Source organism: Cnephaeus nilssonii, assembly GCF_951640355.1.
Source record: "Cnephaeus nilssonii genome assembly, chromosome: 12".
Classification (NCBI taxonomy): domain Eukaryota; kingdom Metazoa; phylum Chordata; class Mammalia; order Chiroptera; family Vespertilionidae; genus Cnephaeus; species Cnephaeus nilssonii.
The window spans coordinates 19,504,050-19,515,995 of record NC_137083.1 but is presented as its reverse complement, the minus strand read 5'-3'; the positions used below and the strand labels follow the sequence as shown (position 1 = coordinate 19,515,995).

The following is an 11,946-nucleotide window of genomic DNA, read 5'->3' as shown; positions in this document are numbered from 1 at the left end:
AGTCACATTTTCCATGATATTTCCTTTTTTATGTTTAAACGTTTTTTTTGTTGTTGTTTTTTTTATCACAGGTTAGGAAATAGAACTTGGGGAGGAATGGATGGTAGACATAAAAACCTATGGGAATGCATGCAACAAAAATTTGCAGTATCACTTCACGTAAACTTCTGCTTTCTTCATGCAAGGATGCCCATAAAAACTGAGACAAATTTTCTAATAGATGAGTTTTTACATGAACTCAGTAACAAAAACCGTTAAACCAATTCCATGATTTTGAATGAGTAGGAGACTTGAAAGGATTCAAAGATTTCCAGCATAAGTTTTCCATGGCCCAATTATGATAATTAGATATCTAAGAATGAAGCGACACAGGGATTATTCCTTGCTTCGGTTTCTTGTTCTTTGGACGAGGGAGCAGAACAGCCCAGTTTTTGGAGGTGGGCCCATCAGCATTGGGGCTTGGTTCTTGTGTGTAATTTTTATCTAGGAAAAAGAAAAGAAAGAAAGAGAGTAATCTCCAGATAGCATACCAATCTCCGAGAATCTGAAACTAATTACTAAAAGAGCACAAGTATAAAAATGTAGTTTCTGAGTTTCTATTATTTAAAACACTATTTTTAAGAGAGATAAAACTAAGCATTTGAACCGTATTCCAATGCTCAAGGTACAAAAAAAAAAAAAAACACATTAAAATTAACTGAGATTTCCTTTTAATTATCATGTTACTTCTAACCTCGCTTATAATAATAATCCCAAATTCCTTGTTTAGGTTACATGATTATCTAGTATAATTTATTAACCACTAGCTACGTATCATTTATTTAAGGCAGAAAAGGATGCATGATTATAGTGTTCGGAATCCCAGCTATAGTCAAACATCAAGAGGCACTTGGTATCAAGGCAAGCTTTATTTATCTTACTAATCAGATTGTTTCTCTCTTTAAACACGAACTGCAAGGCTTAATTTCAAAACAATCATTAGAACTGAAAGTCACAAGCTAACATGCATAAAAGGTCAGGAATGATGAACTACTTTTCTAATTTGTTAATTAATTGGTAATAGAATAAAATCAAATATTGAAAAGCCTGCTTAAAACACTTTGAGAGACTGTTCTAAAGCTACTCGTTTTGATTTCTTTGATATAAAACTACGAATCACCTTAAATGAGACAAGCTTAAAGTAGATTATGTCTGCAATTTTCTCTAATTCAAGTCTAAATTAGAGAAGACATTTTGTGAATATACGCTATGCTCAAAGCTAATTGAAAGCAATTATCAAAGTGGCATTTTGTCTGTGACTTTAAGATACATTGGAAGATAATAAATGATTATCATTATGTAATAAAAAGGTCACATCTTGCCTTTGGGCTAGTGATGCTAAGAGTTTTTCAAAAGCAATCTGAGACATTTTCTTTAGAGAACTGTGACTAATACAAGAACCATCGCTTATTAAATATCAGTTGTCACCTGCACAGCACCCACATCAGAGATGAGTATTTCTTTCAAAAAGAAACACCACCTCATTAAAAGCTGCAAAAATATATCTCTTAAAGTGCATACCTGACATTTTCAAGTTAAAATGAATATCCTTCACTTGTCATTCACTAATAGCGATGAAATAAAAAAAAAATGTATGTCACGTGGACAGGATCATTAAAATCAGTACAGGGGCTTTTGGGAAATAGAGATTTACTTCACAGTCTCCAAAGACAGAAATATGTCAAAACCCTGGAAAAATGAACAACTTTATTTAACTCTGTTGGAATCAGGTTATTCTGGGAAGATTCAGTGTTCTTCTCTTCACTGTAAAAATAAATTGCACCTGTTAAAGGCCACCAGGATAAACCAGCCCCTAACTCTCTGGATATACAATTTTACTTCATTTTTATCTTATGAACTGGGAAGTTGATAACCATATAGTTAAAATATAAGAGTGCACTTATATATGTAGGTTCAAAGAGATCTCTATCAGATTTTCTCTTAATAATTCAGCTTTGGATTACCATATGCTATTGATTTTATTTAATTTAAAATATGTTTTTATTTGTATTTTTTTGAGCGAGAAGAAGGGAGAGGGAGAAAGAGATAGAAACATCGATAGAAGAAACATCAATCGGCTGCCTACTGCACACCCCCTACTGGGGATCAAGTTCGCAACCCTGGCATGTGCCCTGATAGGGAATTGAACCAGGGACCTCTTGGTTCATGGATCGATGCCCAACCACTGAGCGACATTGGCGGGGCATGCTATTGATTTTAAAGTCCTCTGAATCTTAGCTTTATACAGTATCTAATACTACATCATTTATTCATTTACTCATTTCACAAAATTGTTTGAGCCCCTACTATGCTTCAGAGACTTAAAAAAAAATACACAATACATATTCTCTGCCCCCAAGAAGTTACAGTCAAGTAGGAAAGAGAAATTTAACAAGCACAGCAATAATGATATAGATGCTGAAATAGGAGGCTAAGCAGAAAGGCACAATTTCTTAATGTTAAACTTGAACATGAATCTTTTTACACAAAAATATCATATTTTTAGATAAGTTCCTTGGGAAGAAGTTGTCACATATTACTTCTATAATAACCTTCGCTTCCAATAGAACATTAGCAGTTAAAGTAAGAAGGTATACCTTCTGATTCACAGTTGCTGTCCTAAATCCTTTGGAGGATACAATGGTATTAGGACATGTTAGAAACAAGATCATTACTATCAATGGAAGAAATATACCATCGTTGTCAAAGCATAGCCAAAATACCACAAATTATTATGTGCAAGGTTTTGTTTGGTTTTTAGGAATTTGAATTTTGTTTGATTATGGCTATCTTTACATCGGCAATCCTTTTTTTTTTTTTTTTTTTTTTTTAAGGAATCACATGGTGTTCAAAAATAGCACAGTATCTCATTCAGTACTCTTGACACAATGGGACACTTAGTCCATGTTACTGATGAATAGGGAGTTCTAGTCTTCAGGTTCCAAGCAGGAGGGCGCCAGTCCTATTTTTAAAATTATCTATAACCTGTCCTCTTTGTTGTTGCAGCAATCCTATGGTCAAAGTGCACAACTCTTTCTTTAAAATCTTTCTTTTTATTTCTGTAAAAATTAAATGTCCACCTTTTTTGTCTGTTGTTTATGGAAATGACAAACAATTGGTTGCTTTCCTCTTAGTTGGGGGAGATAACATGGAGGAAACTAGCATCCATGAAATCTGTATTATGTATCCAGGTTCTTTGCATATGCTATTTCATTGTAAAATTACATATCTTTTCTATTTGGGCAGAAACAAAAGCCACTCCACTAAGGATGAGAATCATTCCAGTCCAGGTGAACTGTTGCTGTGGCAATCACAGAAGCTCCAGGTGTAGGCTTCAGAAAACTGTAGGGACTTAAGTGTAGCTTCAGGTTGGGGGTAAACCTGGTTAAGGGAGCCTCAGCAGGCTGGAAGAAGGACTCAGGTGCCTGTTTTGTATATATGCCATACTCTTGTTGTTTTTTGTTTTTTTGTTTTGTTTTGTTTTGTTTTTTGAGAATGTGCCATCTACTAGAAAAGCAACGAGTAAGGAGCAGATTCCAAAGACTTCAGAATGTATTTTCAGCAATCTGAAGACTTGAACCGATCATCAGGCTACCTTTGAGCACTTCCTTCTTTTAAGATTCAGGTAGTTACTTCTTAGTTGTTCCTCAAACATCAGCTATTTATTGGGCACCAGCTATGAGCAAGGCATTTTGCAACTTGATTTTGATTACTGAGTTTGGAAGAGAATCTGGGATTATAAATGAGAGAACTGCAGGCAAGCATAAGCAACGGTGACGGGGCTCCTAGAAGCTGAATGGCTGCATGAAGGTAGAAAAGCATTGCTGAAAAAATTCAAGGCAAATATTGTCAGTAATAGAATGGTGTCCACATATAAAAACAATTCTCCATTTCTACATGTCACCCACTTCCTTGGAAAGCAACCGTGGCAGAAGAGAGTCACTTCTGTCCCACAACTCTTTCTAATTCCATCTTCTTATGTCTAATTAAGATGAGCACATCAAAAACTGTAAACATGCAAACATTTGATTTCAGTTTTAGTTTTATAATTAGTCAATATGAAATAAAGATGCACACGTATAAACCAGATCAAGGCAGTTTTCCTGTTTCTATTACATTGTCAGGGTTGCATACTTTAATAGTTCCACCTTATAATTATAAAGTTAATAATAATAACCCTAATATATATAAAAACCCTGGGTTGTAACGACCAGTAACAACCAGAGGCTGACCAACTGGAAGTCAGTGCTGGCCCTGCCCCCAAATAAGCGGTTAGGGGCAATCAAGCCGGCAGGCAGAGGGGTTAGGGGTGATCAGGTAGGCAGACCAGTGGTTAGGGGTGATCAGGTAGGCAGACAGCCCCTTGCATGGCTGGCCCCACCCCCCAGCAAAGAAAGAGGGAGGCCCAAGCCAGCCAAGCCATTGCACCCCAGCCTGTCGCCTGCAGAGGGAGGCCACCGGTGGCAGGGGAAGGGAGGCAGTGCTGCACAGATGGCAAGCAGTGGCAGCGGCGGGGGTGGGGCCAGCTGCCTGCAGCCTGGGGAAGGAAAGACCCGATAGGCCCTGATCTCAGGCCAGGCCTAGGGACCCTACCCGAGGGGTCCCGGATTGTGAGAGGGTGGCTGGGCTGAGGGACGCCCCCGAGTGCATGAATCTTCATGCACTGGGCCTCTAGTAATATGAATAAAAATTAACAAACTTTGGCTCTTACTGTGGGTTGACCATTATGCTACTAGTAAGTGTTTTACACATGTTATCTAGATGTTACCTGTTTCAGCCATTTCTTTAAGTGGCTCTCAGCAAAAGTCTACTCCTATAAAAATATTATTACCAGAATGTAGAATTGAAGTATCCTATCTAATAAAGAGGGAATATGCTAATTGACTGCTCCACCCTCAAAGATGGTGGTGCTCACAGCCACAAGATGGCAGCACCCAGTCCCTTCGGCCCCGCCAAGGCGGCAGGTGCACAGCACGGCCAGGCCCACCCCCAGGTGGGTCCGGCCACTCTGCGCGCCTGCCTCCGTAGTCCCCAGTCTACTCAGCCCCCCAGCCCCCAGGGCTGGCCCAAGGTGCAGGCAAGCCTCGGATGACGGCTGCCCAGCCGCCCAGGGCCACCCGAGGCTCAAATAACCAGGGCCAGCCGAGGCTTGCACTGCCAGCAGTGGCAGCAGCAGAGGTGTGATGAGGTGTTGCCTTCCCCTGATCGCCGGGTCACCTCCCACCCCTGAGGGCTCCCAGACTGTGAGAGGGGGCAGGCTGGGCTGAGGGACCTCCCCTCCAGTGCATGAATTTTCATGCACCGGGCCTCTAGTTATTTCATGAAATAGATTGAAGAGAAGATTTATGTCTGGCACCAGACAGTGTCAATTCCCATTAGGCATTTAGGTGGTCTCCAAAGACCTTCTTTAGATCAAATAAAATCAAGGGAAGAGAGGTGGGCCTTCCCTGATTCATACTCCAGGCAGGTTTGGCTCAACTGATTTTCTTTTTCTTTTTAAAAAATGAATCTTTATTGCTGAAAGTATTAACAGATGTCCCCTTTGTTTTGGGTGTTCTTTTCCTCATTGACCCCCTCTACCTTGCACCCACCCCTCCCAAGCCTTAACCACACTACTGTCTGTGTCCATGGGCTATGCATATACGCATAGGAGTTCCCTGGTTAATCACTGGCATTTTCTTTCCTAGCTCCCTGTTTCCCAGCATTGAATATTCCCACCACCCTCTATTGTTAAGGGTAGTGTGTCTCTCCCTCAGGTTATCAGAACACCCAGCTCAATGTCCAGTCCCTAGAGACTACCTCTACCCACCTAAGGGCCTAGCAAAGCATTCTGATAAGATTAAAATAGAGGGCGGAGCTATTCTCTCTTCAGGGGGTTCTCCCTGCTTCCAAAATAATAATTTTCCCATTTTTAAATGTTTATTTCATCTAATTTTATTCTCTCAGCAACTCTGGGAGGTAGGTGTCAACATCCTTAATTTTCAATATAAGACAAAGCGTACACAGGTTCTGTAACCTGCCATTACACAGCACAAGTTGGTAAGTTCCAGAAAAGGCCGTGACAGCTGACGCCGATCTCCCAAGCGCCCCCCGTTTCCCACCTCTGTGCCAGTTACTGCCCTGTAGAACAGTCCCCCTCTTTTCTGCCAATCAAACTTCTGTCTGGCCCAGCTCAAATCACACGTTATTGTGAATTTTCAAAGCACAGGGATACAAAGAAGATTCTAGATGCCCTCGGAAAGGAAAAACAGGTCATTTACAGAAAAAAAAAATAAAAATCAGCATGGCACCAGGCTTCTCAAAAACATTAGAGCTAAAAGAATATGGAGAAACACCTTCAAACCCCAGAGGCAAAGTTAATTTTATCCCAGACTTCTATACTTAGTCGGTGTATTGATTAGATGCAAGGGTACAATGAAGACATTTTCAGTCAGAAAAGGATCTAGAGAGTTTATCTTTTCCATGCCCTTTAAAGCACGTCTGAGGGTGTTCTCCAGCAAAACAAATGAGCGAGCTAAGAAAGAGCTTCCAAGACCACAGGGCCACACTGACAACACCAACGGCTGGGGAGGCTGTAGAGCAACAGTCCCATACACCGCTGGTGGAAATGCCGAATGATGCACACAGCCACTTTGGAAGACAGCTTGGGCCAATGACAATAACGTGCAATGAACACTACAATATGCTACAGAGATTTTCTCAGGGTGCAATGGGAGCACAAAGAAAGCATGACATTTAGATCCTGGTGGGAGGACAGGGCAGAATTAAACCTGATGTTTAGTGACATCACTCTGGAAGCATAGATTAGGGGCTAGGTGTCATACCAGAGGCAGGAGAGCAGGTGGAAGGTTAATAAAACCCAGAAAAGCCTGCAGTGAACTTCAGCTATGGCAGTGGCAGAGTGGAGAGTTCCCAGGGAGGCCTGATTTACAGGACATGGTACCAGTTGATGGGCTGTGTGGAATATCAGAAAATGAAACAGTTCTAGTATGATTTTCACGCTTTCAGCTTTATTGGTGATGTGTGTGTTGATAATCTTACTAGAAAGAGATGCATTCTCGGCAGGGGTAGGAGCCAGGAAGTTGGTGAAGGCAGTGTTGAGAGTGACTGACTCAGTGTCGGTGAAGGAGCTGTTCAGCCTAGGTCTGGTGTTCGTTCAGGAGGGAGAACAAGTCTTGAGGTAGATTTAGGTGTGTTATGAGCTTATAATGATATCCACTGAGAAGAGATTACCGGACAGTGTGGCTAATCCAACTCTCAGAGGTTAGACTATGAAGTTGAGGAAACACTGATATTTTAGCGGGGAGCAGGGGAATGATGTCCTATGAAGGAATCTAAGCACCAGGAGCCAGAGAGGTGGGAGAAAAGCCGGAAGGAAGCACCAGCATATAAACTTTGCAAATCAGTCCTCAGTGTGGCTATTCATGAGGCTGAAACCATCCAATTGCATGTGTACAGGCTAGACATGCCTCAGTTTGCCACAATGTTTTGCATAAAAGTGATTGAGTTACTGAATTTTTTACACCATTTCTAAATATAGGAATCATTACATCTGAGAGCCATGTATTACAGGATGGTTAAGTAGCTGCTCATGTAATTCAGAGGTTGCCAAGCATTTTCTGTAAAGGGCTAAATGGTAACTATCTGGGCTTTCTGGGCTATAGGGTCTCTGTAACTACTCAAGTTGGCCCCTGTGGCATGAAGTATCCATAGACTACATATAAATGACTGGGTGTGGCTGTGCTCTAGTTCAACTATGGATGGCATCTACAATTTGAATTTTAACATTCTTATTTTGATTTTTTCCATCACTTAAACTGTAAAAAAAACACACAACACAAAACTTAACTCTTTGGTTATACACAAACAGGCAGCTGTTCAGATTTGGCCCAAAGGACATAACTTGCTGATCCCTGATATAATTACAGTCAAATACTGAAAATTACATCTAAAATTATTAGGCATATGGTGGAAGCAATAAATGTTAATTTAAAATTACAACCTAATGGGTCAGTAGCTAAAAAAATGGATGAAAGTGCAAGTAATTTCATTTGCAGTGCTGAGTGCCACCATTCAGAATTCATTCGGTGAAAATTCTGAATTGGAATATATACTAGCTTTCCCAGTTTTGATAATAAATGCATCAACTGATCAAATTTGGCTTAAATGCATAATCTCTTTATTGCTTTACACCAGGGTGGGCTTAATAATATCATAGTTCTTTGAAAGCATCTCAGCAGGTAGCATTTTTCTTTTTAAATATTCTCCCTGTATCTAGCCAATATTTTTTCCCCTGCTTCATCTCTTTAAGAGTTCATTATCACTGGATTTATTCAGCTACCTTAAAAATGAATGGGGTTTTCAGAGCAAAATAAATGCCATAAAATATCTGTGGGAGAGATAATTTAGCAATTATCTGGAACATTAACAGTTACCTAGCTTGATTCTGGAATAAGATTATCTCCTTCCAATAATGGAAACCATTTTGAATTCATGCGTGTAGCTGAGCCATATGACAGTAGGAATAAAGAGCATGCTAAATTTTTCAAGTCCATAACTGCCAAAAAGCAAAGCAATGAAACATAACAATTTTCTAAAATTTCTGTGCCAGCTTCTTTATGATTCCAGCCATTATTTTCTGAAATGATAGTCATTTCCAAATTTAATGTTATAGACTTTGATCTAACATCAAATCCAGAGAAATCATTGAGAAGAATTTATGATAAATCTTTAAAATATGGGTTTGAGAGGTTTACTTGCTGGTGAAATTCACAGAAATTTTAAATATGAATCATAATGAGAAAAGAGAAACTTTTCCCTAAAATCGAAGGGCTATTTGGCCACATTGCAGGGGAAATACTAGTAGTCATACCTGGATTTGAAATATTTTTAAAGGTAAAAATTTGGTTCTCCCTTCCAAAATATTTTATGGTTGTAAGTTGGTTGCCAGGGAAGGTCAACATTTTTTTTAAAAACTACCATTTTATAATGCCCGTGTCTCTGCAGAGAAATGTAACCCACAACTTTAACCCAGTCATTGTTTTTCTTTTCCTAGGGCCTTTCCAAAAGCAAAACAAAACAAACAAACAAACAAACACACACACACACACACACACACAAAAAAAACACAACAAAACATACCACAAAGAAATTTTCATCCTTGACTATAACTGGAGAATATTCACAGTATCTACTATTTGCTATTCTACTTTTCTTACTGAATGATATTACAGATATTTTTTGCTTTATGGGGTTAAGATCATGAACTTGAGAGTTGAGGCAAGGGTTTGAGTGCCAGCTTGGCCATTGGACAAAGTAGCTCACATTTTTGAGCCTCGGTCTCTATTTCCTAAAGGAAGATAAAAATGCACCTACTTTATAGGACTACTGCAAGTACCAAATGAGACTATGCATGTTCCCTACTATTTTTAGTGGAATTATGTTTAGTCCAGTGGAGAGCACATTTTGCTCACCCTCTCCTAGCTGAGACAACCAGGCTTTCAGGATTCCTTGGGTGACATTGGGAGATGGCTTATTATGGCCATCTGCCTTCTCTCTGAGGAGGCCAGAAGCACCTGGTAGCATTCCAGCCACATGCCTGGTTCCACCTCTACCCAAATAAAAGAGGAGAAAATAGACCCATCTGGGACATTTACTAACTCACAGAAAGAATGGGTTTTTAAAAGCAATGGAGACCAATAAGCACATACTGACATATTATGAAAAGGAAGTTCCTTAATGAGCCAATTGCTAGACTTGGCTATACCCTCCGCTATTTGAAACATCATATCACTGATCTGAAATATATTCTATCAATGTTAAACTATTTAATGGTAATCCAGTAAACATTTTACAGGCTATCCATAAAAAACTGCCATCACATGCTGTACTAATGATTGACTTTCGTCACAATATGCCTAGGACATTGATCATGGAACATAATTTAGTTGAGTTAAATGAGAATAGAGAAAAAAATAACCTACATATTACCCAGATTCTCCTCTTCCAAAGAATTGTTCCATCACTTATTCAATTGTTCAAGTTAGAAATCTGGATCATCCTTGGCACCTCCTCCTTACCTCCCATAAACAATCTAGCAATTTTATCCCTCAAATATTTTCCGTATCTCTTGTGTGTGTGTGTGTTTTGTCTTTCTACTACTACTACTCCTCTAAAGCCTGAGCAAATTGATACAAATCATAAACCTTCAACTCATTTGAATTTCAGATCATTATTGCCAGCTAGGGAAATTTAGTCTACTTCACATCAAATCATTGACTGTACATTATATTTATTCATTAAAGTGATCATTCAGTGGAAATACATTTTAAAAATATACTAAATGGTAAAAGTGATGGGTTCTAAAAGAAAAAAAAAAAAAGAAGTCTCCTAAATGGTTAAATCCATTCCCCACCAGGAATGATCTTATCATCATGCAAATCTGACCACATCACCCTCCCTCCTGCTTAAACTCTCTTTAGTTCCATATGCCTCTTAAACCAAAGCTAAAAATCCTTCCCATGAGCTTCTAGGTCCTGCAGCTCTGATTCCCACTGAGTCACCTGCCTTCCCCCACACCTCCTGTCCTTCTGGTCCGAATCTATCACATCAGCTTTCAGAGCCTTGCGCACACCAAGCTCCTCCCCACCTCATGCCATTCCCGTTCCCTTTGCATAGGACAGTCTTCCCTCCCTTGGGTTCTTAGGTCTATTTTGAGTTCCTTTGAAAGTCTTCTTAGACCTCCTTTGAGGTGGTCAATTTTCTGTATTATACCCTTTCATGGTACCACAGCACCATATTATCACAGTGCCACAGTGTCTCAGTACCATGAACATTGTGCTCACAGAACTTATATCATTACTGGAATTTTATATTTGTGTGACTCCGAGGAATGTATAACTTCACCAAGTTCAGAGGGCATGTCTGTTTTTGCTTTGTTTCCATTTAGCACTGTAGGGCTAAATGTCAGCACCTTTATCGAGCAGGAATTCAGTAAGTATTTCTTGAAGAAATGAAGAAATGAATCTGGTATTCTTGACTTAACTTGGATAACACAGTTGTATTCTATTCTTAATTTTTACCTATTGACTTGAAAATCATGTCGAAAGATATCTATTTTGTTCACCCCATGGAACTATCATGTGGATAAAACAATGTAATATGTAAAATTCTTCAAACTTTTTGTCTCCTCAAATGAAATATGTGTAAATTTGTTCTGGATATTCAAGGAAATAAAAAAACAATGAATGATTAAATTCTATTCAGTGTATTTTTATTAGTTTTTTAATTCAAATTTTTATTTGAAGTTGGTAACTCATCCTGGGAATCTCTCAATGAAAACACTGAACCCTGTTCTCTGCTGGTGGATAAGAATGCTTATTCTTTAAACCTTTCAACAACACAGGTTGTTGCTCTTTGAGGAAAAGCTTAGAATGTGTTGGCCATATTTTCTCATTTTAATACACAAAATCAGATGAAATGACAAACTAGATAAAGTATGACCACAAGGCAAATGTGGGAGGAGAGTCAGGCTCAGGTCTTGTGATTCTAGAGTTTTCATCCCAGACGAGAGACCTCTAACTGCTCTGGAAGGAAAGACATTGAATCTACTATTAGCCTGATGGTGCCCACAGACTAGGAGAGCGCCCATTCTGGAGGGATATATTCCTTTTTGAACTAGGTATAAATATTATTTAAATTGCTCTTTTTGAAAGCTAATGACACAATTATGTTAAGTGCATACAATTTTCCCACATTTAGAATGTGTGACAGTCCTGGATCAAATCAATATAAATGCATAAAATATTACATACTTGGTATATTTTTCATTTCAAATTTTGCCCTTTTGAATTTTTGGACATTGTGTTCAGTTTGGGTTAGGAGTTCCTATCAAAGAATACTAAGATG

General features: G+C 39.0%; 1 protein-coding gene across 6 annotated transcripts in view; it reads right to left on the bottom strand.

Annotated features, from left to right (window-relative positions):
- Window positions 1-375: 375 nt before the first annotated feature.
- DGKB (diacylglycerol kinase beta) overlaps window positions 376-11,946 on the bottom strand; it is a gene marked incomplete at both ends in the record, with an annotated part of 464,423 nt that continues 452,852 nt past the window's right edge. For all 6 annotated transcript variants that reach the window (XM_079785451.1, XM_079785454.1, XM_079785452.1 and 3 more), the window contains one exon: window positions 376-483. In XM_079785451.1, coding sequence (XP_079641577.1) covers window positions 376-483 — 108 coding nt within the window. The remainder of the gene's footprint in view (window positions 484-11,946) is intronic.